A 27,116-nucleotide genomic window follows, 5' to 3' on the forward strand; every position below is an offset into this window, starting at 1 on the left:
GGTGAAATGAATGAATCACATACATCATCACACCACAACATGATCTGAGTGCACCTTGCTTAAAGTAAAAAACACAAAGTTAGACTCACATTTTGAACTCCTGTGTCTTCCTTTTAATTAGTTTAATACTTCAATGTTACAAAGCATAACAGTAGCAATGAGATGTTTTTTTAAAACAAACCATAGACAACTATCTACCAGTTGAAGTGCAGTAAGATGTATGAGTTTTTAAAAAGCAGATCAGCATGTGTTCCTCAGAAGGGAAGACACAATCGAGTTTCAAAACAAGACAGAAAATGGCAGAACTCATGGGTTCATAAACAGTGAGTACCAGGTGATAATAATCATAAAAATGTCTGGTTACATCAGAAAAATTGATGCATTTGACTACACAACAGATTTTATATACTGAACAGTATTTTAAAGGCAAATTGATAGCCAATGAGAAACAAGTACCAATTTTACTGAGTGTATTAGATTTAAAGGCATACAGATTGCTTCAGAGTTTGACTACCTCAAGCAAACCAGCTGCAATGAGTTTTGCTGATATCATAAAAGTAATGTAGGAACATTTAGAACCGAAACCATTATTGATTGCAGAACGATTTAGGTTTCATAAGTGGAATCAAAAGTAAGAGGAGTCCATTTCAATGTACATAGCTGAATTGAAGAAGTTGTCTGAGCATTGTCAATTCAGTAATGGGCTTAATGATGCACTGAGGGACTGTTTAGTATGCAGAATCTTAAAAGAAAGCATTCAAAGACAGCTTCTAACTGATGCACAACTTACACTTAAAAGAGCAGTTGAAATTGCTGTATTAATGGAAACAGCAGCCAGAAATGCAATTAAGTTGCAGTCAGGAATGAAAGTGAGCGTGAACAAAATTGCAATGTCTAAACAGAAGCGTGCCTGGCCCAGTAAATTGTGTTACCATTGTCACAGAGCTCATATACACCAGACCGATGCAGCTTTAAAGGTGAAACTTGAAGAAAATTCAGCAAAGAAGGACATGTATAAAGAGCATGTCAGGCAAACAAAAATAAATAGACTACACAGGGAATATAAAAAGATAAAATGTCAAGTTGCAGTTTCAAAAATAGCACTAATCTACATGCTGTTGATGAAAAATCTGATAATGATGAGCATGACACAGGACTGAGTAGCCTTGAGATTTATAATGTGAAAACTAACAAGAGACAAGCAATATGGTTTATACCAGAAGTAAACAGCAAATTAATTAAAATGGAATTGGACACTGGCTCAGCTGTTTCAGTCATTCCAGAAAGTGAGTTTAATGGTATTTCGAAGATACTGAACTGAAGCCTGCAGCTATTCAACTAAGAGCTTCTACTGGAAAAAAGTTAACTCATGTGGAAATGACATTTGTAACAGTGAAATATAACAACCAACAAACCTCATTGGCTTGTATGTTGTAAAAACAGGAGAGCCAATTGTGGGGATGTGATTGGCTGAGAAAGCTACAACTTTATTGAAGATCCACCCTCTACTTCTATGCTACATACCCTGCAATGAAGCCAACTGAAAGCAACTTAAGAAAGATACTGGATGATGCCACAGCAGTGTTCAAGGATGGTATTGGAAAAATTCAAACACATCAAGGGTAAAATAGTGTTAAATGAACATACCACACTCAAGTTTTGCAAAGCCCATCCAGTTCCTTGTGATACCTGTGTTAAAGTAACCAGTGAGCTAGATCGCATGGAGGCTGAAGAAATTCTTTTGAAGGTTGAGTGGAACCAATGGGCAATGTCAGCGGCCCAAGTAGCCATGGAAAAGGATCTGTGGTGATTTTAAGGTTATCATCAACCCACTTCTGAAAGTATATCAATACCCTCTGCCTGGGATAGAGGATATCTTTGCAAACCTTTCTAGAGGAAAACATTTCAGCAAAGTAGACTTAGCTGAGGCCTACCTACAGGTGGAGATGGAAGAAGAGTCCAAAGTCACAAAGCGCTTTATCTCTATAATGGGGTTATTTTTGAAGTAGCGTCTGTACTTGCACTCTGGCAGAAAGCTATCGACCAGGTGCTACTAGACTGCCCAGGTACTCAGCATTACCAGTAAGGATGACAAGTAAAACTTCCAAAAATTCAAGACAGTATTAAAAAGATTATTAGATTAAGGGCACAGAGCTCAACACAACTAGTGTGAATTCTTTAAACTAAGTATCACCTTCTGTGGTCACACTATTAATGCACGAAGATCACACAAGTGTGCTGAGAAAATTCAAGCAACAGTGGAAACCCTAAGGCCACATTTCAGAGTCCACTGACTTCCTTTTAATTAGTTTTATGTTTTGGAGTTACAAGACATAACAAAGGGTAAGGTGGGTATGTGGGGGAGGAGGAATGATAAAAGAAACGGGGGGGGGGGTGATGTAGAAGAGTTAAAGGCCTAAAGAAGAAAGAGACTGATAGAAGACAGTGGACCCTGGGAAAAAGGGAAGGACAAGGGGGGGCTGAAATTAGCAGAAGAGAAATCGATGTTCATGTCGTCAGGTTGGAGGCTACCCGTTGCTCCTCCAACCTGAGTGTGCCCTAATCATGGCATTAGAATGCCATGGACAGACATGTCATAATGGGAGCAATTTATTAAGTTATCGCCCAAAATGTCATTGGGATGGGGGAGGAAACCAGACCACTGGGGGAAATCTACACAGTCACAGGGAGAACACGCAAACTCCACAAAGACTGTATCTGAAGTCAAAATCAAATGTGGGATGCTAGAGCTGTGACAGAGAAGGTCTATCTGCTCTGCCACTGTCTCCTCTTGAAAGTCAAATATAGCAAATGCATGACATTGCCAAGTCAAAGTTAATATATAAACATAAGGGGTTGTTGTCGTGAGCAAGTGTTAATGTGGACGAAAGAACAGAGAGAATAGCTTTCACATTTCATTGGCAGAGTGAGACTCCACTGGAATGTTTACCTTAACATAACCAGTTTTACTTAAGCCTGACTGAAGCTTCTCTTCCAAGTACTTTTCTTTGCTATATTTTGCAAAGATCAGCAATTTAATCTTTTAAGGGTGATGTCATTCTGCTAAAATTGAATGGTGTATATCTTGACTATTGGGAATTGAATAAGGCTCCCTTCAAGATTTGTCAAAAGTATACAATATTCCATGGTTTCTGTTGAGAACCATTATAATTAAACTTAAGGAACATTTCCAAATTTGAGGGTGATAGGAGAGAAATTATATTAAAAAGTACATAAACGTTTTCAAACCATTGAAAACAAAACAAAGTAAGAACAAAGAGGTAGCACAACATCAGAAGCTAAAATTCCCTCTTCAGCACTAAATTTTGATAGTTTCTGATTTAAAATGTAATAAGTGTATCCCCTAAGACTAAGTTTTAAAAGGCTGCTGATCCAAGATCATTTATCACAGAATGCAAAGGTTGTTGACCAATTCTATGGCCACAGTGCAGTTCACACCTCAGCTGTAAACAGTGAACTTTTCTCATTCACGCAATGACCTCGGAAAATTTGAGTATTTTGATTGCTCATCCAACTGCAGCCCTCAAAACATTAAATTAAAGTTTTAATAGGTGGTCCTGATTATTACAAACCATTTATATGTACAGCTTTTCCAGTGATGGATATGATAATGATTTTGGTTTAGAAACATTACACAAGAATTGAAAAGGACTAGAGTTTGTATTAGACTAGTGTTCCTATATGATTCTAGCTATCCATTTATCACATTGTCATGAGATCCTTGACTTGCATAATGAGGATTGAACTCCAAAAGTACAAGCACTGAAGTCTATTGCATGGTTGACTGGATACCACAGGCTTCACACAAGCCCAAGCATTTTGCCTTCTTACCAGTCAACCATGAGCTAATATCAGAGATCAAAGCAAAAATCCCGCAACAGAGTCCAGGTTCTGCTAGGTTTAGAAACAACTGCCGGTACTAGAAATCTAAAACAGGAACAGAAAATACTGGAAACACTCAGCAGGTCAGGACAGAGAAACAGAGTTAATATGCCAGGTTGCTGACATCTGGTTATGTCATGGAACTAAGAACATTTAGAAATCAAACATCTTTTAAGCTGCAGAGAATGGAGAAGGGTAGAGACAGCAAATGGAATGAGTGGTGATCTGTTTCTTTTTCTTCTTATATATTCCTTTGGGTTTGAGATTGTTTTTTCTAATCCATTTTTATCCATTGGAGTAACTAATGAGGCTAATATGAGAACCACAAGTGGGCCAGGAGATATGTGATTGGAAGGATAAGTGGGTGGATTGTTTGTGAGGTAGGACTCTCCTTCTGCTGTTTTGTATCAACTAATATTGATCACCAGCAAAAAGATTTCTGTTTCCATTCTTGGTTTTGTTAAGATCTTGACTGAAATTTACTTAATTCAATCACTCTTGGTTTCCATTTTATCACACATATTTCCTTTGGTCTCTTCACTATTTCCCCTTCTCAATAACTTGAAACATATTTTGTTACTGACTTTGGAGACATCATCATTATGTGCCGTGTCGTATGACATGGGTGATTATGGTCTTTGACCATGACTGTTCTTGCAAACTTTTCTATGTAAGTGGCTTGCCGTTTCCTTCTTCTGGGCAGTGTCTTTACAAAACGAGTGACCCCAGCCATTATCAGTACTCTTCAAAGATTGTCTCCCTGGTGTCAGTGGTCGCATTACCAGGACTTGTGATAAACATCAGCTGCTCATACAACCATCCACTATCTGCTCACATGGCTTCATTTGACCCTGATCTGGGGTTAAATAAGTGCTACACTTTGCCTAAGTGTGACCTACAGACTAGAGGAGGGAAGGAGCGTCTTACACCTCCTTTGGTAGAAATATATCTCCACCCCACCACCCAAACTTTGGGGTAATACACACAAAATTTTGGGGGAACTCAGCAGGCCAGGCAGCATCTATGGGAACGAATAAATAGTCAACGTTTAGATCATTCACCAGTCCTGATGAAGGGTGCTGGCCCAAAACAGTGACTGTTTATTCCTCTCCATGGGGCTGCCTGACTTGCAGAGTTCCTTCAGCATTTTGTATGAGTTACTCTGCATTTCCAGCATCTGCAGAATCTCTTGTGTTTATAGAACATAGAACAATACAGCACAGTACAGGCACTTCAGCCCACGACGTTGTGCCGACCCTTAAACCCTGCCTGCCATATAACTCTCCACCTTAAATCCCTCCATATACCTGTCTAGTAGTCTGTTAAATTTCACTAGTGTATCTGCCTCCACCACTGACTCAGACAGTGCATTCCACGCACCAACCACTCTCTGAGCAAAAGATCTTCCTCTAATATCTCCCTTGAACTTTCCACCCCTTACCTTAAAGCCATGTCCTCTTGTATTGAGCAGTGGTGCCCTGGGGAAGAGGCGCTGGCTGTCCACTCTATCTATTTCTCTTAGTATCTTGTATACCTCTATCATGTCTCCTCTCATCCTCCTTCTCTTCAGAGAGTAAAGTCCTAGCTCCCTTAATCTCTCATCATAATGCATACTCTCTAAACCAGGCAGCATCCTGGTAAATCTCCTCTGTACCCTTTCCAATGCTTCCAAATCCTTCCTATAATGAGGCGACCAGAACTGGACACAGTACTCCAAGTGTGACCTAATCAGAGTTTTATAGAGCTGCATCATTATCCCGCGACTCTTAAACTCTATCCCTCGACTTATGAAAGTAACACCACCAACCTTTGTGTCGTCTGCAAACTTGCCAACCCACCCTTCCACCCCACATCCAGGTTGTTAATAAAAAGTTTTCTTAACTACCCTATCTACCTGTGAGGCAACTTTCAGGGATCTGTGGACATGTACCCCCAGATCACTCAGCTTCTCCACACTCCCAAGTATCCTGCCATTTACTTTGTACTCTGTTTTGGAGTTTGTCCTTCCAAAGTGTACCACCTCACACTTCTCTGGGTTGAACTCCATCTGCCACTTCTCAGCCCACTTCTGCATCCTATCAACGTCTCTCTGCAATCTTCGACAATCCTCAACACTATCCACAACACCACCAACCTTTGTGTCATCTGCAAACTTGCCAACCCACCCTTCCACCCCTACATCCAGGTTGTTAATAACAGAACTGATCCTTGTGGGACACCACTAGTCATAACCCTCCAATCTGAATGTACTCCCTCCACCACAACCCTCTGTTTTCTGCAGGTAAGTTAATTCTGAATCCACCTGGCCAAACTTCCCTGGATCCCATGCGTTCTGACTTTCTGAATAAGCCAACCGTGTGGAGCCTTGTCAAATGCCTTAATAAAATCCATGTAGATCACATCCACTGCACTACCCTCATTTACATGCCTGGTCACCTCCTCAAGAACTCTATCAGGCTTGTTAGACATGATCTGCCCTTCACAAAGCCATGCTGACTGTCCCTGATCAGACCGATTCTCTAAATGCCCATGGATTCTATCTCTAATAATCTTTTCCAACAGCTTTCCCACCACAGACGTAAGGCTCACTGGTCTGTAATTACTCGGACTATCCCTACTACCTTTTTTGAACAGGGGGACAACATTCGCCTCCCTTCAATCCACCGGTACCATTCCCATGGACAATGAGGACATAAAGATCCTAGCCAGAGGCTCAGCAATCTCTTCCCTCACCTCGTGGGGCAGCCTGGGGAATATTCCGTCAGGCCCCAGGGTCTTATCTGTCCTAATGTATTTTAACACTTTAACACCTCTTCTGCCTTCATATCAACATGCTCCAGAACATCAACTAGGAAAAGTTATGGTTACTAACTTTTCCTAGTCCTGATGGGATGTCATCATACTGAAGCATAACCCTCTAAAATGCTATCTGACTTGCTGAGTATTTCCAGCATTTTCTGTTTTTATTACTAGCAATGATTTTATTTTATCTGTGTTAAAGTTGTTTGTTAATTCAGTCTGTGTACATAAGAAACTCCCTGGAACAATACACTCACAGCAGAGAGAGACAGAGAGAGAGAGAAATTTCTTTCCAGAACTCTCTGATCTGGACAATCTCACAAGATAAAATTGTCATCCATGATTAGGCAGAAAGAAAACATACAGTGCAAAATACATTTTCCAAGAGTTGATAAGCACGTTTTCCCTGATATTTCTATATGGACCACATGCTGTGAAACACTTACAGCTGTTATGAAATACGGTATTACAAGTCTATAATGCAAGTAGTAACAGAACATAAAAAGCATATGCCTTGTGCCTTAGTTCATTTATTTTAACATTGCACCAAATGTGAGCAATATATTTAGTCAGAATTGACTGCCAGACTCAATTTATCATTCTTGTAAATAAATGACCAAAAGTGGCTAGCTGAGCCCAGCAGGTTTGTAACAGGCAACTCCTTCCCCTTGGGCTACTTTTCTCAAATAAATATGCAAAGTAGTAGTCAGAGACAAGCAAGGCAGCAGATGTCAATGACATGCACCATTTGGCTTTGTGTGAGTAGTTATCCTTATTCATCTGAGGTCACGTACCTCAAAGAAAACTTGATAATTTGTTCGGTTTTCTTTATTTTATTTACCTTTATGCGTATTGCTAAATTCTAGTTTAAGTTATTTTAAGTAACTTCATTATTTTTATTTTAATCATTTAAATTAATTTTTACCAGGTTTTCACTTGTCTCAGAGTTGCTAACAGCAGTTAAAAGGTATCAGAAGACTACCCAGGGCTTTCCAGGGGCACCTGGGGTTGAGCTATTCACCAGCCTGATCCACTTCGCAGAGCAGACTTGCAACCTGGACCTCCAGGACCATCAATCAGGCTCACTGAACCATCAAAGCCGAGCTTCCCATCAGTAAAAGCATTAGAACAGTTGAGGAGAGGAATGAATGGTAGTGAGAGAGGAGGGGTGGGGTTATTGTATGAGAAGACTACATGCCCAGTTGAACACTATCCAGTCTATTTTTTAACTCTGTTTTCCTTCAGGTTATCCTTAAAAAACATCACTCCCTCTTATTGAAAGGCATTTTGTCTTTACTTTCAAAACTATTTGGTAATGAGCTCGTATTTTGAAACATAGAGTGCCATTACTTCCTGTTGTTATTAGATTAAAACCTTCAGTTGTGTTGTCAGGAGTTACCACTTATCATTACACATTTTGACATTTCTACACCAAAAGCTCACAAGTTATCCTCTTTCCCTGCCCACATTTAATGTTTTCTGTGCAAGTACCACAATATTCTATATAAATACAGGCAGTGGAATTAACAACTCCCCTAAAGTTAGGATCAATATAATGCAAATGGAATAAGCAAGTTTCCTTACCTGAACTGACCATTTCCCAGATGTTTCCGAAATCCGGTAGGTATGAACAAACGTTTTATTCCTAGAGAGAAAGAAGACACTTTTGTAAATAGTGATCTAAATAGATCTTAAAACTGGGTAAAAATAACTTCATTCACCACCTCTTCACCACTACTCTGAACTGATTCTATAACCTACAGAGTCACTTTCAAGGACATTTTCAAATTTATGTTCTCTGAATTACTTTTGCTTGCACAATTTGGTTTCTGTTGCACATGGGTTGTATGTCAGTTTTTGTCTGTGTATAGTTTTCCATAAAGTTGGATAATAAATTTACTTTGAACTTTGACACTGGAAATCGTAGATGTGCTGGAACTGGTGACTGAATTAAAGGCATGTATGGATGCTAGGTTTCCATGAGTGAAATGCACATGTCCAACTCATTGCAGATTAAAGAACTATCTGCTGACTGAGAACCATTGCAATAATATAGCCAAAACAAACAAAAGATTTTTTCTTGTGCATTTGCACCGTTAAATGCTTTTACATGCTGTCAGTCCTCTAAGGAGTGAAAGTGAAAACTGTAAAGTTATTCCTTATCCTTCCCTTTCAACTATTTGTGAATAAAGGGAAAGGTTTGCATTCCTATGACATATTTCACATCTCTCAGAATGTCCCTAAGATTCCTTTAGCCTATCATGTACATTTGAACGTAGTCATTGTTGACATCTCCCTGGTGGCTCTTGGGAATCTCTTGCCCATGACCTCCATGAGGGATGGAGTATACAGGAGAGGATTAAGAACCCTGAGGCTATGCATCCAGAGCAAAGAGCCTTCATAAGTACTAGAAAAAACACATCATCTCACAAATGATGCATTCAGATAAATATAAGTTGGTGTATTTGGATAAGATAAGTCAGGATAGAACTCATACAAAATCTGGCAAGGGCCCTGAGGAGTGTTATAGAACAGAGAAACCGAGAGGTAAGGGTACATAGTTCCCGGAAACTGGCAGGGTGGTGAACACGGTTTTTGACACACTAGCATTCATTATTTAGGATATTGAGTCAAGGAGCTGGGATGTCTGTCCTCTGCAAGCTTCTGAAAATGTAACATCAAAATAATCTAATAACCTATTTATGAAATCATATTATAAGAAAAACTGTTGGCCAGGTCACTGCAGACATCCTTTCCCCACCCCTCCTCCTACCTACTTTCAAAATGACACCATGGGATCTTTTATCTCCACCAGATAGGGTTGACAGGACCTCCATTTATCACTGACAAAGAACACCTCCAACACTACAGCACATAGTACTGGAGTCTCATCTTGGATCTGTATGCTTAAGTGGAATTCTCTGGAATGGAATAAAACTTTGATCCTAGCCATTAGTTGGGGGATTAAGTTCAAGAGCCATGATGTGATGTTGCAGCTCTAAAACTCTGGTTAGACCACACTTGGAGTATTGTGCTGAGCTCTGGTTGCTTCATTATAGGAAAATGTAGAAGCTTTAGAGAAGGTACAGTGGAGATTTACCAGGATGCTGCCTGGATTGGAGAGCATTTCTTATGAAGGTAGGTTAAATGAGCTCAGGCTTTTCTCTTTGAAGTGAAGGAGAATAAGAGGTGTATAAGATGATAAGAGGCATAGATATTGTGGACACCTACAGGCATTTTCCAAGAGTGGCAATAGCTAATACCAAGGGGCATAATTTTAAGATAATTGGAGAAAAGTATACAGAGGATGTCTGAGATCAGTTCTTTACACAGAGTAGTAAATGCATGGAATGCACCGCCAAGGTTGTTGGTGGCTGGGACAGACATATTAGGAGCATTCAAGTAACTCTTAGATAGGCAGATAGATGAAAGTAAAATGTTATGTAGGAGGGAAGGGTTAAATTGACCTTAGAGTAGGCTAAAAGGTCAGCACATCATTGTGGGCCAAAGGGCTGTACTGTGCTACAGTGTTCTATATTCTAAGTCCTACAAATGGAAATTTTTAAAAATGCTAGAAATCTAAAATCAAAACAGAAAATGTTGGAATCACTCAACAAATTTAGGCAGCATCAAAACTAAGACTTCAGATGGTAGTGGGAGAGATTATAAACAAAATAAAATTTGCAAATGCTGGAAATCCAAGCAAAACACACAAAATGCTGGAGGAACTCAGCAGGTCAGGTCACTGAAGGGTCTTTGCCTGAACATCAACCGTACACTTTCCCATAGATGCCACCTGGCCTGCTGAGTTCCTCCAGCATTTTGTGTGTGGTGGCTGGAGAGATTATTAACAGCTTTAAGTTGCTGAGAGGGTGGCAGGTGTCATGGCTGGAACAAAGGGAATATGTGTGATAAAGTGAGACCAAGGTAGCCATGGAATTATCTGGGTTAATTGGGAAAGTAATAGGGTAATAACATAAACAAGGAACCATAATACATTGCTAGTACTGGGGAAGTGGAATGTGCCCAGCAGTGCCTACAGTTCTGTTATAACAACACATTACAAATCTCTTCCACTGGTACTATCTCTAGGCACCCACATTAACCTACATGATCAACTGATACCACTTCCGTCATGGATCTGGGAAATTTATTTTTCTCTACTCTGCATCTATAGCTGTTCTAGAAGCTGAAATTGTTATGTTCTCTTTCTCTTTGCAAAATCTTTCTCTCTCCTTCCCACTGATAGCAGCAATGCTTATCTATTCAAATAATGCAACCTTACATAATCTGATTAGGGACAGTCAGCATGGCTTTGTGAGGGGCAGGTCATGCCTTACGAGCTTGAGCAACTTTGTCAAGGAAGTGAAAAATAAAACAATGAAGGTAAAGCAGTGGATGTGGCGTATATGGATTTTTTGTAAGGTGTTCGACAATGTTCGCATTGTAGGCTCATTCAGAAAGTCAAGAGTCATGGGATGCCGGGAAACTTAGCTGTGTGGATACAGAACTCACTTGCCCACAGAAGGCAAAGGGTGGTACTAGATAGAGCAAATTCTGCCTAGAGGTCTGTGACTAGTGGTGTTCTGCAGGGATCTATTCTGGGACCCCTGGTCTTTGTGATTTTTATAAAGGACTTGGATGAAGATGTGGAAGGATGGATGAGTAAGTTTTCAGATAGCACAAAGGTTAGTGGAGTTGTGGATAGTGTAGAAGGATGTTGTAGGTTACAAGGAGATACAGGCAGGATGCAGGACTGGGCTGACAAGTGGCAGATGGAGTTCAATCTGAAAAACTGTGATACACTTTAGAGGTTGAACTTGATGGCAGAATGCTTAGCAGTGTGGAGGAACAGATAGATCTTGGGGTCTTTCAAAGCTGCCATGTAAGTTGATAGTGTGGTTAAGAAGGCATATGGTGTCTTGGCCTTCATTAGTTGGGGTCTGAGTTCAAGCACCATGAGATAACGTTGCAGCTCGGTAAAAATCTGGTTAGTCCACACTTGGCATGTTGTGTTCAGTTATTGTAGCCTCATTATAGGCAGAATGTGGAAGCTTTAGAGAGGGTACAGAGAAGACTTCTCAAGATGGTGAAGTTGGTGCCTGGATTAGAGAGCATGTCTTTTGAGCAAGATAGGGTTTTTCTCTTTGGAGTGAAAGAAGATGAGTGGAGGCTTGGTAGAAGTATATAAGCTGATAGGAGGCATTGATAGAGTGGACAGCCAGTGTCTTTCTTCCAGGGTGGCAATGGCTAATATAAGAGGACATACCTTTAAGTGTTACAGTCCTGACCATTAATTCCTCATATTCTCCTAACTCCCTTTTCCCCATGTTCTCCTGGGCTCCTTGATAGCTGCACACCTGATCCTCATCTAAATCTGCAGCATAAGTACCCCGGCTTTGCTTCCACTCATTGCCAGATCGTTGTTTCAGCCAGTGTGGTAATTCATGTTCCCAGCTGCTTAGGATTGTGTATTCTAAGTTTTACTTCAGTACCGAGGTTTGCCTGTGTAACTCTGTCTCTCCATGTCAAGATAAGTATTGCCTGCCGCCTGCCTCCTGTTTGCCATTCAGCTCTAGCAATGCTCTGTTTCAAGATAGGGACTGCCTGCCGCCTGCCCTTCCATTCATTCTCCTGTTTGCCGTTCAGCTCAAGCCACGCTCGCAACCTGGTCTGCATCCCTGCTCTGCCTCGTCCCACTGCCTGCCTACACTCTCCATTGGCTCAGTGGGTAAATGCCACGCTCTCACCACAGTGACCCAGGTTCATCCCACGGTCAAGCCTCGCTCATTCCTCTGCTTTCTTTGGCCTATTCCTCGCTCCTCTGCCTTCCCTGCAACCATTAATAAACACTCTTCAGCTTACTCTACCTAAGTGTTAGTGTCCTGCATTTGGGTTCATCCATTCACTGCAACATTAAGGTGATTGGAAGAAAGTATGGAGGTCAGAGGTAGTTTTTTTTTAAAACAGAGATGGTAAGTGTAAGTAATGCACTGCCAGGGTATGTGTAAAAGACATTTAAGAGACACTTATGTTGGCATTTGGACAAAATAAAAATGTATGGATTGATTTTGGTCTTATTTTGATTTTGGAGAAGGTTAAAAGGTTGCCACCACATAATCATCTGAAGGGTCTATACTGTGCTGTACTGCTCTATGTTATATATTCTGCATCCATAGAAACTGCCACACAGCTTTCAATCTCTTTCATAAAACATACAATAGAATCATATACTCAGTGACCACTTTATGAGGAATACTTCTACACTTGCTCATTAATGTAAAAATCGAATTAGACAATCATGTGGCAGCAACTCAATGCATTAAAGCATGCAGATGTGGTCAAGAGAGTCAGTTGTTGTTCAGACCAAACATCAGAACGGAGAAGAAATATGATCTAATTGACTTTGATCATGGAATGATTATTGGTTCCAGTTGGGTGATTTGAGTATCTCAGAAACTGCTGATCTTCTGGGATTTTCACACACAACAGTCTCCAGAGCAGGGCTTCCCAACCTGGGATCCACAGACCCCTTGCTTAATGCTATTGGTCCATGACATAAAAAGGTTGGGAACCTCTGTTCTAGAGGTTATAGAGAATTGAGCAAAAATGAGCGTCCCTGAAAGCAGAACATGTGGATGTTTGAAGCAGACAGCCTACAGATACAGAAGACTATGAACATAAACTCGGTGGCCACTTATAAGACCAAAAGACATAGAAGCAGAATTAAGCATTTGGCCCATTGAGTGTGCTCCCCCATCATGATTGATTTATTATCATTTTCAACCCCATTCTCCTTTATTAGGTACAGGAGATGGCTAGTAAAGTGGCCACAGAGTGTAGAACCTTCCAAGAGGACCACAACCTTGTCGTGGTTTGGAGGCGGTGTGCCTCACTGACCCAGACATATATGTTGGCTGGAGTCAGGGCTTCATGTTTTGGCTCTTGGAAGGGTCACCCATGCCAAACAGGTCAAAGGGTAGAGGACAAACTAAGAGAGGTTCACCAGTCCTTCAGGTTCAGGGGTTCAGCTTAGGGTTAACAACCCTTACCGGTAAAAACAAAATTGTTACAAAGCAGCAATGACGAATCCTTCTACATCTGAGTGCAAAGGTATTCCTGAGTCTTCATCAGGGACTTGCAGACAGATAGTAATGAAGACTGAAAGGAAACTACTGACATGATGAAGAAAGTGCTGAACACCGCCAGAAATGGAGGACCTTCATTACTGCCGTAAAAGCCAGCCGCATAACAGGCTAAAAGTAAGTAAGTGAGTATAGAATACTTACTGATTCCTTTATCTCCATGCCCTGCATATTCCTGTGTCTATTCATAGCCTTTTAAACACCACCATATTATCTGTTTCCACCACCATCCCTGGCATCCTGTTCCAGCACCTACCACTCACTGTGCAAAATAACTTGGCATGTACATCTTTAAACTTTCCCCTTCTCACTTTAAATGCCTATCCTCTAGTGTGTGACATTTCCTCCCTGGGAAATAGTTTCTGTATATTCTGTCTGTGCCTCTCATAAGTTTATTAACTTTGATTAGATCCCCTCAGCCTCTTCTGATCCAGAGAAAACAACCCAAGTTTGTCCAATCTTTCCTTATAGCGGATGCAATCTAATGCAGGGAACATCCTGGTAAGCCTTTACTGTGCCCTCTCTATGACCTCCCAATCCTTTCTTGCTCTTCCCTTTCCAACATTGCACTCCCACTTTCTTTTTGCATGTTTGCTGGTGCCATTTTTGGCTACGTATCTTAAATTGTGTCTTACTTGTTATTTTTGAATGTTTGCATGCCATTTTGAATATTTTGCACCTTGGCTCCAGAGAAACACTCTCTCGTTCAGATGTATCTAAGTAAGGCTTGAACAATGATTAAACTTGATTTGATTGATTTGAAAATTCCTCTTTTGTTTAGAGGATATGAGAGACTACAGACGCTGGAACCTGGAGCCAAAGCAAACTGTTGAAGGAGCTCAGCAAGTCAGTCATTAGAGGATCTCCAACCAAAAGGTCAACCATCCATTTCCCTCCAAAGATGCTGCTTGACTCACTGGCTCATATCAGATTCCTTCACCAGCCCTTTACTTTTTCCACCTATCAACTCTCAGCTCTCCACTTCATCCTCCCTACCCCCCAATCTACTTTTCCCCTCATTTCCAAAATCTGCAGATTTTCTGGTGTTTGTTACTTACCTGCGCCCTCACCTGGTTTCACCTATCACCTTCTAGCTTGTACCTCTTCCCCTTTCACCCCCCCCCCACCCCCAATTTCTTAATCTGGCTTCTTCCGCCTTTATTTTCAGTCCTGATGAAGGGTCTTGGCCCGAAACGTCGACCGTTTATTCCCCTCCATAGATGCTGACCGACCTGCTGAGTTCCTCCAGCATTTGTGTGTGTGTTGCTCTGGATTTTCAGCATCTACAGAATCTCGCAGTTTTTTTTTTGCTGATCTTTTGTTTTCGTGTGAGCTCTGCGGTCGACCTTAAATTGAAACTCTTTGCAACGGATTATGTTTACATGCTGCAAAACGCGAGCCTCTTTGATGGAGATGTTAGAGTTCACACTCGTCCGCGCCCTCGCCCTTGTCTGCGTTTTTTTTTTGCAATTTAACTCTCTAGTCAGTAACACGCTCGAATTTCAGGTTAACATCCAGTGCACAAAAGTAGTTATTTGCACACACTCTCGGTAAATTTTAGGTTTCAAATCATTCGGAATAGATAAGAGACTGGAAACTAGAAAATTATCAACTGTGAATGGTGATAAACATCGGGGCGACTTTCTCAACCTGAAACATTCACATTTCAGTATTTTGTTATCTGTGTAATCATGTTTCCACCATTGTTATAACATCAGTGAATTAAATATGTTAAACTGCATTAAACATCGGATGTGTACATTACACCTTGATGACTTTTTAATCTTTGGCCTTTACCCGCGGTAATCCCCTGTTGTATAATAATGACTGCATTGGGAAAGTGCTTGTTTGTTCAAGACTTGCATTTCTTTGGTGTTTTGGGGCGTCTTCTATGGTGAACGATACTAAAGGAATGCGCGTGTTTTTTAATCTCCTTAATTGTCTGTTATTTGTATGAAACATGCCGTTGTACAGTAAACATTTAAATAGCTAACGCCTTCGCTTTACGGACTTCATTCAGGCGCAAAAACCTGGCACCCTGCTCGGATTGATCGATTCTATAAGGGAGATGTTCACCGAATCTGTATTCATCGGCCTTGGGATTATGCCCAAGGGATGTGACGGAGCAGTGATGCCCAGGCAGTATGACCAGGTATTGTGCCAAGGCAGTGTGCCCAGGTAGCGTGTCCAGAGAGTGGGTTAGGGGTCTGTATTGCCAGAGAGTTGTGTCCATGGAAAATGTTGCCCATGGGAGTGTAATCAAGAATAGTGGCTATGAATATAATCTCCAGTGACACTGGTACTTAGAGTGTATAATCATAGTCACAGAGAGAGATACAGTACACAGGCCCTTCAGCCCACCATCAGTGCCAACCACCAACCACCAGTCTACATGATTTTTTTAAATATATATCTCCACCCCATTCCCCACACACTAGGGACAATTTACAGCGGACAATTAACATACCAAGCCACAAATATTTAGAATATGCCAGGAGATTGGAGTACCCAGAGGGCACCAACAGGTAGAATGTACAAACTTCACACCGCACTGGAGGTCAGGGTTGCACCAGGGTCTCTGGCACCAACAGACTTTATACAAAACCCATCCACCTGGGCATTCCCTCTTCTGCCCTGTCCCATCAGGCAAAAGATACAAAAACCTGAAAGCACGTACAATCAGGCTCAAGGACATCTTGTATCCCACTGTTATCAGCCTCTTGACGAGACCTCTTGTGTGATACAATTAGCTCCTGGCCTCATAATTTACCTTGTTATGATCTTGCACTTCATTGTTTATTACAACTGCACTTTCTCAATGGCTTTTGCCCTTTATTCTGCATTGCTATTGCTTTACCTTATTCTATCTCAATGTACCGTGTAACGATTTGGTCTGTATGAACAGTATGCAAGACAAGCTTTTCATTGTACGTGATAATAAACGACAATAAACCAAAACCGATCAGGAGCAGGAACATCCAAGCAAAAAGGGTCTTGGGCAGAATGGTGCTGTTAGACCATGATACCTAGGGAATATGGTGTCCAGGGGAGTGAAGTTCTAGGGCATGTCATGCCCAGAGAGTGATACCCAACAAGAATGCTTTAAAGAGAGAGTGGTGTACAGGGAGTGCGGTGCACAGAAAGAGCGGTGTGTAGGGAGAAGGATACACAGTGAGAGTGGCACACAGGGAAGGTAATACACAGAGAGAGTGGTGAACAAGGAGAGGTGTGCAGAGCGGTTTCTATACAGGGATTATGATGTACAGGTACAATGGTTCTCGGGGAAAGTGCTAACTGTCCAAAGAGCTGCTCTCTTCAACAAGAGTGTGGTCAATTTAAATCAATAAGCTACAAAAGCGATTCTGTAAATGCTCCTTATTCACGCCTACGCCTTCAGTTTGTCGCCAACCTCAATACCTCAAATAAAATGTTTAATAATAAAACCGTGTTTTACATTTTGTGAACTATTGCTCCGACTGATTCTGTGGTCCAGATCTCAGCTCCCGCAAAGATGCAAAAGCATGAAGACCGCTTCCTGAACTAGATTTTTGTTTAGCAAATGAACTGGGTTCTCATAAACACCTTTAGCATCTCAAATGGTAAAATGTTCCACCTAAAGAAATCTCCGTTTTATTATGGCTCCAGTTCTCCCTCTCCGACAGAGAAAACAACATTCAGACACCTGGAACCTTCCTTGACATCCAGGCTGCCTCCAACGCTTGGCGCAGTGCATCAGATGAAATGATCGCCCAATTGTAAATCTGATTGTGGCGTGTGTGACAGGGATAGTGCAAGAAAGAACTTGCCCGAGATAACACAAGTCTTGGCATTAACATAGAGAATTAAATTCCGGTGCCTGAGATGGGAGTGAAAGGCCGTGGTCAATTCAGTTTGTCAACCTCTATCCTTGGAGCCATCTAATACTGTTATTAACTTCTTAAAGGGTTCTTGGGACTTTTTTATTAAGATTTTCCAGTTACATATATAGATTTGCGCAAAAGAAGTGCCTAGACAAGCGGCTGAATCGCCAAGGTACGAAACAGACTCGATGGGCCGAATGGACAAATTCTGTTCCTATGTCTTAGGGAAGACTGCGTGTCACGTGTCGGAAGATGGATTAGTACGAGTGGGTGCCCATTGGTTGGTGTAGTATCTTCCTGTTGTATTAATTTATTGCTAGAATCGCAAAACATTCACGACACAGGATGCTATTCACCCATCGTTTCTGTGCCAGTTCAAAATCAAAGTTATGCCGCCGAATACTACCTATGGGTCATGGCTCTTCGAGTGCACGTTAAATAAAGCTTTATCGAATGCGTCGAACTGTTTCTATCTCCGCCATCATGCCAGGCCAGTAAATCCCGACACACCCCGCCCCGCCAGCCCCACACACTCAAAACTTTTTTTATCTCTCCTTTAATCCTTCGATATGAAACATTAACTGCGCTTCTTCTTCCACTACCTGATCGGAGTAGTTCCCCCCTTCTTCTTTTGTTTAAATTCCGCCAGTTTTGTTTTGTTTGATCTTATACATTGCGGAAATTGGAATCTACTCCACACACACACACACACACACACACCTTTAAAATTTTAGATCAAAATCTTCCGGCAGACTCCAAAGGATGGGAGCCAGACTATGAAAGGACAAACCGAGGAGAATTTCATTGGCAAGCGGTAATGTGACTGGTGAAATATTTTAGCGGAATCCCTACTACTTCCCAACTGAGAAATAAGGGGAAAAAACTGGATACACAGTATTTAGCAAGCGGCATGAACATCTTTAGACGCCGTCTGTAGTTATGTTTTCATTACCTCGAAAGAAGACAGCGGGGTTAGTTTTAAAACACATCACCCGTCTCCATTTGTTAAACTAGGATACGGGTGGTGAAGATGTAATTTTCTTATTTTCATTTCGTGTTTTATTTTCTTTGGATTCTCTATTCTCACTGGCCACTGTGTGTCCCGAAGGCGAGAAGTTAAATATCGCAAGTAACACACACAAAATGCCGGAGGAACTCAGCAGGTCTGTCAGTGGAATAAAGAGTCGTTGTTTCGGGCCGAGGGTCCTCATCACTAAATATCGTTATTGTTGGTAGCGCGTTTATTTTGCGCCGTAGATTGTAACTAGTGCATTTAGAGCCCTGACCACCAGACATAACGCTGTTTGAGCGTGGGTTACAACCCCACGATGAACGCAAAGTTAACGCTTTGACTTGTTTATGCCAAAAAATAAACGTGTTGAATATTTGCTAGAGAAGTTATATGTCAAAACTGTGTTTCAGAAAACATTCGTAGTACCTTTATTCAATTTCGTTAATGTTTCAAAAACTTGGGCTTCGACTTTGCCATTACCATGGTATTTACGTTTTGTATAAACTATTAGGTTGTTGTGTGTAAAATTATAGTGAAGAAACATACTTGGGCTGGTTTATTCTTCGGGTCGGTGGTTTGACTTTGTCCCAGGTACAGACTTGCTTAGCTGTAGCAGGTAGGTATTAGGTACCGCAAAATCGCCATCGGTCCAGAGAACTGAGTAGCACACACAAAATGCTGGAAGATATCAGCGGGTCAGTCAGCATCCATAGAAAGGAACAAAGAGTCGATACAGAGGCAGGACTGATTCAGGGTCTCGGTCCGAAAGAAACGTCGACTCTTCTTTCCTTTTCCACACATGTTGAGTTCCACTGGTATTTGCAGCGTTTCGTGTATTTACAGAGAACCGAGCGACAGATTTGAGCAATTGTGTAAATCCGTGAATTCAAGTTAAAGTTCTTACGTTTGTAATGTCTCCTGCTGTTTGTTGCTGCAAAAAGGTAATTCTTAGGGTACTTGTACATTAGCCATGAAACAGACTTGAACTTGAACCGGAGCTCTCCCGAGTGGCTAAAGGTGGGCTCCAGAAATGTTGTCTTATTTAGTATAATCGGCGCATTACTCCGGCTTTTTACTGGACCTGGACCAAACAATTCCTCCTCTTTAATGGTTGAGTTGTACTTCGATTGAACGTTGATTTTTCAAACATCTGCAATGCTGCAGAACTATGCTACTTAGATGATAGAAGGTACTAATTGGAACTCTGCTACCCACACAGCTTAATACCAGAGAATTAATGCCTAGCATATGGCGGCGATTGTTGTTCCTCCTGAGCTGTACACCTCGGGGCGTAAAACAACCGTCCATCGCACTCCTTTACTACTGAATATAGTTTATGATTCGCCCGTTTTATTATATCTGGAATGAAATTCTTTGCTCAAAGATCCGTGCATTCCCACCGGCCACGAAATAAATAACTTCTCTCACCGGGGTTAACATGTCTTTCCTCCCCACCCTTCGTTTCTTCCTTGTTTGATTCTCCCGCACGATCAAAACTCAATACAATGACATTGCACGTTCCTACTCATGTGATTCGCTCTAATTTCTGACTCCTTCTGCTTTAATTTATAACCTTTATTCAACCTCTCTGTAAACCCCATTTTTCCGTACTTACAACACACACAGACAGTAGACTCCCGGTATGGTCTCGCTATCTCGGATCAGATAACTGCCATCCTTCCCCATCGATGCTAGCAGATCTTCGGTCTCTGCGAGGCTGATGCGCCCATGGTAGACGGACAATCTCATGGTTCCAGGGAAGAGACTGATTAGTAAGGGGATCTCTTTTCCTCTCTCTCTTGGTCGCGTCTCTGGTAGACAGTGAGTGTTGGGCGGTCTGGGCTTGGTGTGTTCAATGCGACTCCCCTGACTTCCTGAATGATAAACTTGTAAGGTTCAAAGCAGTTTTATAAAAACGTCCTTTGCCCTATTGAGTGTGGGTCAGGAGTCGTTTCACGTGTTCTATCTTTTCAGGATCGAGTTGAAACGCTAGATTCTTTTTCAATGTTACAGGAAACACACCAATAGCTGATAGCATCTACCTTGCTTTGTCTTTGTTGGCTAGCAGCAACTATTGAAACATATTGCTGGGTGTTTGAAACAGATGTGTGATGTAGAGGTTACATGAAGTGGAGATGTTTGTACAAGTGTAGGACAACCTTGAAAGAGGGGACATAGTTACAAAGGTAAGAAGTAAGCCATCTGTGGGAACTTCTTGCAGAGGGTGTTGTGTCTCTGAACCTCTCTGACTGAAGGTCATGGGGGCTTCATGAAGGTCATTGCACAATATAAAGAGGATGCAGATATACTTTTGACGGGTTGGAGGCTTGAGGGCCATTTGGAGAATTGGCACAGAAGAGGAGATGCCTGGGGCAAATGGGTCATGATATTGAATGATGACACAGACTTGAGGGGTTGAGAGGCCTACCTCTAGCATTCGTTTCTTATGTTGTAATGAGATGGGATAATGGCAATGAGAGAACCCATTTTTGGCTCTTGGAGAGAGCTTAGATTTGTCCCAGTCATCACCCAGTCCATCCTTGCAATCCTCCCTCTCTTAAAATAACATGACCAAATTATTGTGGTTGTTTAATGCACAGAGAAATTGTTAGTTCTGTACAGCATAACTGATGGTATCTGTGCAGATAAAAGAAAAGGGGGAAAAAACTATGTAGATAAATGTCTTTACACTGGAATTGGATAAAGTTCAGAGGGAATGTATATGGTGGGATGGACAAAAATAATAACACATGGGACGGTGATGCAAAACCAAAGGTGCTGGGCTGTAGATGAGTAAAGAAAGGAGCAAAGAAAAATAAGAAATTATCTGATGCAGGTTAAATGTGAAAATAGAAACATCTTCCAAAATCAGGGAACTCAGCATGGAGTCCCAAGGATATCAATGCATCAACATCAAGAAGTCAAGGCAAGTTTATTGTCAGATGCATGCATGTACAGATGCAATGAAAACCTTACTTGCAGCAGCATTGCAGGCACATAGCATCATTTACGTACCATTCAGAAGAAACTGCGCTCGTCATTCCCTCCTACAATTTAAAGTAGTACATAGGGCTCATATGTCTAAAGACAAGCTCTCTCGCTATATTGCAGATATATCTCCTTACTCTGACAGCTGTAATAATGGAGAGGCTTCATTAATTCTGATGTTTTGGTCATGTTTAAGCCTTGAAAAATATTGGAAAGATGTATTCCAAACTTTTTCTGTACTTTTTAAAGTTAGTTTTACACCCAATCCTCTAACTGCCTTATTTCATATTGTTGAGGAAAGAACTATAATTTTGGAGCCTTCTCATTCACAGGTACTGGCTTTTATTTCTCTTATGGCTGGGAAGGTGATCTTGCTTAAATGGAAGGAGATTGCCCCCCCCCCTCCACACAGGCTCAATGGTTATGAGTTGTTATGTCATGTTTAAATCTAGAGAAGATTCGTTGTTCGCTTTCCAATTCCAACCAAGATTTTCAAACATTATGGGGACCCTTTCTGAACTATTTTTAAGACCTTTCAATTGTTACTATAATATAGATCTGGGCTATTATTATAAAATACTATATGGTCATTACTCTTTTTCTCTTGTTTTTCTTTCTCCAACCAGCTTTGTCATTGGGGGGGGGGGTATAGATTTTATTTTATATAATAATTTTAAAAGAGAAGAAGAAAGAAACTCACATCTGGCCAAAGGGGACTCACAATTACAGAAAATATCTGACACAAGCAGAGGACATTCTGTTGGTCATACTCTTGCCTTCCAAAAAACGGTCTCCCCAACCTAATTCCACCTTCTGTCACACGTTCTTCAGTCTTACAGGAATTGGCTCTTCAAGAGCTTTCAGGCACTTCTAAAGATCTTTTACTCAACTCCACTCTAACTTTTCTACTAATTCCTCAAACTCAATTAAAATTTATTATCAAAGTACATATACGCTTCCATATGCTACATTGAGATTTTTTTCTTGCAGACATTTACAGGAACATGAATAAATAAGATAGAATTTGGCAGCAGATATAAATGTGCAGACTATTTTCTAAACAGGGAGAAAATCCAGGAATCTGAGATGCAGAGGGACATGGGAGTCCTTGTGCAGAACATCCTGAAGGTTAACTTGCAGTTTTGAGTCAGTGGTGAGGAAGGCAAATGCCATGTTAGCATTCATTTCAAGAGGTCTGGAATACAAGAGCAGGGATGTGATGCTGAGGCTTTATAAGACACTGGTGAGGCCTCACTTTCAGTATTGTGAATAGTTTTATGCCCCTCATCTTAGCAAAGATGTGCTGGCATTGGAGAAGGTCCAGAGAAGGTTCACAAGGATAATTCCAGGAATGAAAGGGTTATCATAGGAGGAATGTTTGATGGCTCTGGGTCTGTACTCACTGGAATTCAAAAGGATGAAGGGGGATCTCATTGAAACTTTTTGAATGTTGAAAGGCCTAGACAGAGTAGATGTGGAAAGGATGTTTCGCATAGTGGGAAAGTCTAGGACAAGAGGGCACGGCCTCAGGATAGAGGGGTGCCCTTTCAAAACAGAGATGCAGAGAAATTTCTTTAGCCAAAGGGTGGTAAATTTGTGGAATTGGCTGCCACATGCAGCTGTGGAGGCCAAGTCATTGGGTGTAATAAGGCAGAGATTGATAGGTTCTTGATTGGACATGGCATCAAAGGTTACGGGGAGAAGGCCGGAAAATGTGGTTGAGGAGGAGAAAAAAAAGAATAAGCCATGATTGAATGTTGGACCAGACTTGATGAGCCAGATGGCCTATTTCTGCTTCAATGTCTTTTGGTCTAATGGTCTAATTTATGAAAAATAATGCATAAACAAAAACCAACAAACAACTAACGTACAAGAGAAGACAAATCATGCAAATAAAAAAATGTAACACTGAGAAAGTATGTTGTAAAAGTACTTGAAAGTGAGTTTGTAGGTTTCTGAAGTCATCCATTCCAGTTCAGGGTAATAACTATTCCTGAACCTGAAAATGTGGGGCCTAAGGCTTCTGTTCCTCCTGCCAACGGTAGAAACAAGAATAGAGCGTGGCCTGGATAGCAGGGGCCGTCGATGATGGATGATAGTTTCTTGAGGCAGTGCTCCATGTAAATGTGCTAATTTGCGGCGAGGGCTTTGCCTGTGATGGACTGTGCTGTATCTACTACTCTCTGTAGACATTTCCGTTCCTGGCACTGGTGTTTCCATACCAGCGTGTAGTACAACTAGTTAGTATACTCTCCACTGTGCATCTATAGAAACACTTTAAACCTATGCTTCCTGGTTTTTGACCCCTCAACTAAAATTATGTGCTGACTTGCGGTGGCCTTTCATGTGATGAAGCCCCTATGGATTTCAGAAGGCCTCTGTACCTGACAGTAACATGAACCACTTAAGATCTGTAACATAGAAATAGCTCTTCACTAAATTGTCAATGACCTGCTTGATGGATGATTGGCTGAAAATGAGCATGGCGTTGCCAACAAGACTGATTTGGCATGAAATAGGGTATGAGGACCTCTAGTGGTTCAACTGATGTAAAAATAAAGCATATTAACCAAAACTCATTACTGTGTACAAGCATTAAAAGTAAATGCGATAATACTTTGAATGCTAGTCAAATTGAGTGCACATTTAAATTATTGGAAGGAACACACATTTTCAGGGAAATGATCTCATCTACAGTAATTCTTCTGACAACTAGCACTTCTACTACAGTCCTGTGCATCTTATGGTTTCTGGCCTTCCGGAGTAACTACATCCTTTGAAAAAATAGCAAGGGGAAGAGGTGGCAGATATTTGTTAAACAGGTGGGTGGGTTACATACAGTATATCACAATACAGGCCTTTCGGACTATGATGTTGCTCAGGCTCTTTAACATATTCTAAATCAATCTAACCCTTCCCTCCAACATAGCATTTCATTTTTCTTTCATCCATGTGCCTGAGAGTTTCTTGAATATTACTAATTTATCAAGTCAAGTCAAGTCAAGTCACATTTTATTGTCATTTCGACCATAACTGTGGGTACAGTACACAGTAAAAACGAGATAACGTTTTGCAGGACCATGGTGCTAAATGAAACAGTTCAAAAACTAGACTGAATTACATAAAAACAACACAGGAAAAAAAACTGCCTATATCACTACCTCTGATAGTATATTCCGTGAATCTACCATTCTCTGCATAAAATATGTATCTCTGACATCCCCCCTACCAAAACTTTCCTCTAAGCAAAATAAAGTTATGACCTTCCATATTAGTTCAAAGTTCAAAGAAAATATATTATCAAAGTACATATCTATCACCATATACAACCCTGAGATTCATTTTCTTGTGGGTATACTCAATAAATCCATAGACTAGTAACCATAACAGCATCAATGAAAGAGCACACAACTTGGGCATTCAACCAGTTCAAAGACATCAAACTGCAAATATAAAAAGAAATAAATAATAATAAAAATGAATATGTAATAAATATAGAGAACATGAGATGAAGAGTCCTTGAGAGTGAGTCCATAGGTTGAGGAAATACTTCAATGATGGGGCAACTGAAGATGAGTGAAATTATCCCCTCTGGTTCAAGAGCCTGATGGTTGAGGGGTAATAACTGTTCCTGAACCTGATTGTGTGAGTCCTGAGGCTCCTGTATCTTCTTCCTGATGTCAACAGGTACAGAAGCCATTTCCAAGCTGGGAAAATGTCTCTGGTTGTTCACTCTATCTATGCCTTTTATCATCTTGTATTATTCTATCAAGTCACCTTTCATACTCCTTCGCTTTAAAGAGAAAAGCCCTAGCTCATTCAATCTATCCTCACAAGATATGTTGTGTAATCTAGACAGTATCCTGATAATCTCCTTTGAATCCTCTCTAAAGCTTCTAGCGTTGATGGGCTTCTACTGCTATTTGTACTTAGCTTCCAAGTAACCTCTTTGCAAAAGCAACCCTGCCATGATCTTTGGTCAGTTATTCTCATGAGTCAAGGAGGACATGAATCATTCTCAAGGGTATTTTCAGAAGGTCCTTGAAGCATTTTCTCTCTTCTTCTGGAAATTAATGGTCATGAAGGAACTTAGAGTAAATTGTTTGTGTTGGGTGTCTGGTGTCAGACATTGTGGCAGAGTGACCCACCCTACAAAGTTATCCAGCAGGAACAGAATCTCAATGTAAACCTAGGAAGAGACTGGCAAGCTCCAGTTCAAATTTATTTTTGTCATTGGCATGAATATGCAGGGTATCAATGCCATAAATGTTGGCTTTTTGCAGCAAGCAGCAGTACAAGACAAGGAGGGAGATAAGTTACCAAACTTGAATTAAGGTAAATTGCACATAACTTACATAAGTACAAAAAGTAAATATAGTGACTTAAGGGCAAGAAATACACTCAACTGTAGGTTCACCGATCCTGGCAGTGAATTTAATGGACCTTGTGGACACACATTGATGGTTTTTCTCCAGTGCCTAGAAGGAAAACTGCTCTGGGCTTTGCTGGCATGGTCAGCATTTATGGCCCATCTGTAAACAGGCTTTGCAAACATGTTGACCAGCTACCTTTTGATTCACTTTATTTTTCCCTTTGAAAGAACCCCTATGATGCTGTTGGGGGCAAGAGTTCCAGGATTTGCACCCAATGAAATGATGGACCGTTGATATATTTTCGGATCAAGATGGCATGTAATTTGGAAGTTCCCATGTGCCTCTTTCTTAATCTACTTTGCTGTGACTCTTGCACTTTATTTGTCTAACTCCACAATAATTTCTGTCTCTGTTACACTATATTCTGCATTCTGTTTTCCTCTTTATTACCTATGTACTTACGTACAAAATGATCTTTCTGGATGGCATGCAAACAATTTTTTTCATGTCACAGTAGGTTTGACAAAAATAACTCAATAATAATAATCCTTGTCGTTCTCTGTTTTAGGAGTCATAGGATTGAGACCTGTTTTTGCAGTAGACCAAGGTCAGTATATACCATTAATAGTGCACCCCAAAATCACTATACACCAGTGACAGATAAAGGTAATGTTTGGCACAATGGATATTGGTATCAATCAAATTGACTGCACAGTCCTTGATGCTGTTCGAACTGAATACTCTACATCTATGTAAGTGAAGAATATTCCATTACATTGCTAATTTTATAGAGGATGAAAATGCTTTGGGATATTAGGAAATGAGTCACTCCCCATGGGCTATTCAACCTCTGACCAGCTCTCATACCCATAATGACCAGTACCGTTGAGACCCTGGTTTATGGTGACTCCAAAGATATTGATGGTGGGAGATTTGGAAATTGTAATACCATCAAATGTAGGCATGTAGATTTGAAATTTAACTCTTATTTTCCAACTACAGAAACTGTCTGCCCTGCTGAGAGTTACTGGCATTT

General features: G+C 40.9%; 1 protein-coding gene across 1 annotated transcript in view; it reads right to left on the reverse strand.

The window, feature by feature from the left end:
• Positions 1-20,584, reverse strand: part of LOC132390721 (SH2 domain-containing protein 1A-like) — an 87,260-nt gene extending 66,676 nt beyond the window's left edge. Inside the window, exons 1-2 of the mRNA XM_059963275.1 lie at positions 20,335-20,584; positions 8,287-8,347 (exon numbers count right to left, since the gene is read on the reverse strand). Coding sequence (XP_059819258.1) covers positions 8,287-8,347; positions 20,335-20,468 — 195 coding nt within the window. The 5' untranslated portion in view covers positions 20,469-20,584. The remainder of the gene's footprint in view (positions 1-8,286; positions 8,348-20,334) is intronic.
• Positions 20,585-27,116: the final 6,532 nt, after the last annotated feature.

This window comes from Hypanus sabinus, chromosome 3 (assembly GCF_030144855.1).
Source record: "Hypanus sabinus isolate sHypSab1 chromosome 3, sHypSab1.hap1, whole genome shotgun sequence".
NCBI lineage: Eukaryota > Metazoa > Chordata > Chondrichthyes > Myliobatiformes > Dasyatidae > Hypanus > Hypanus sabinus.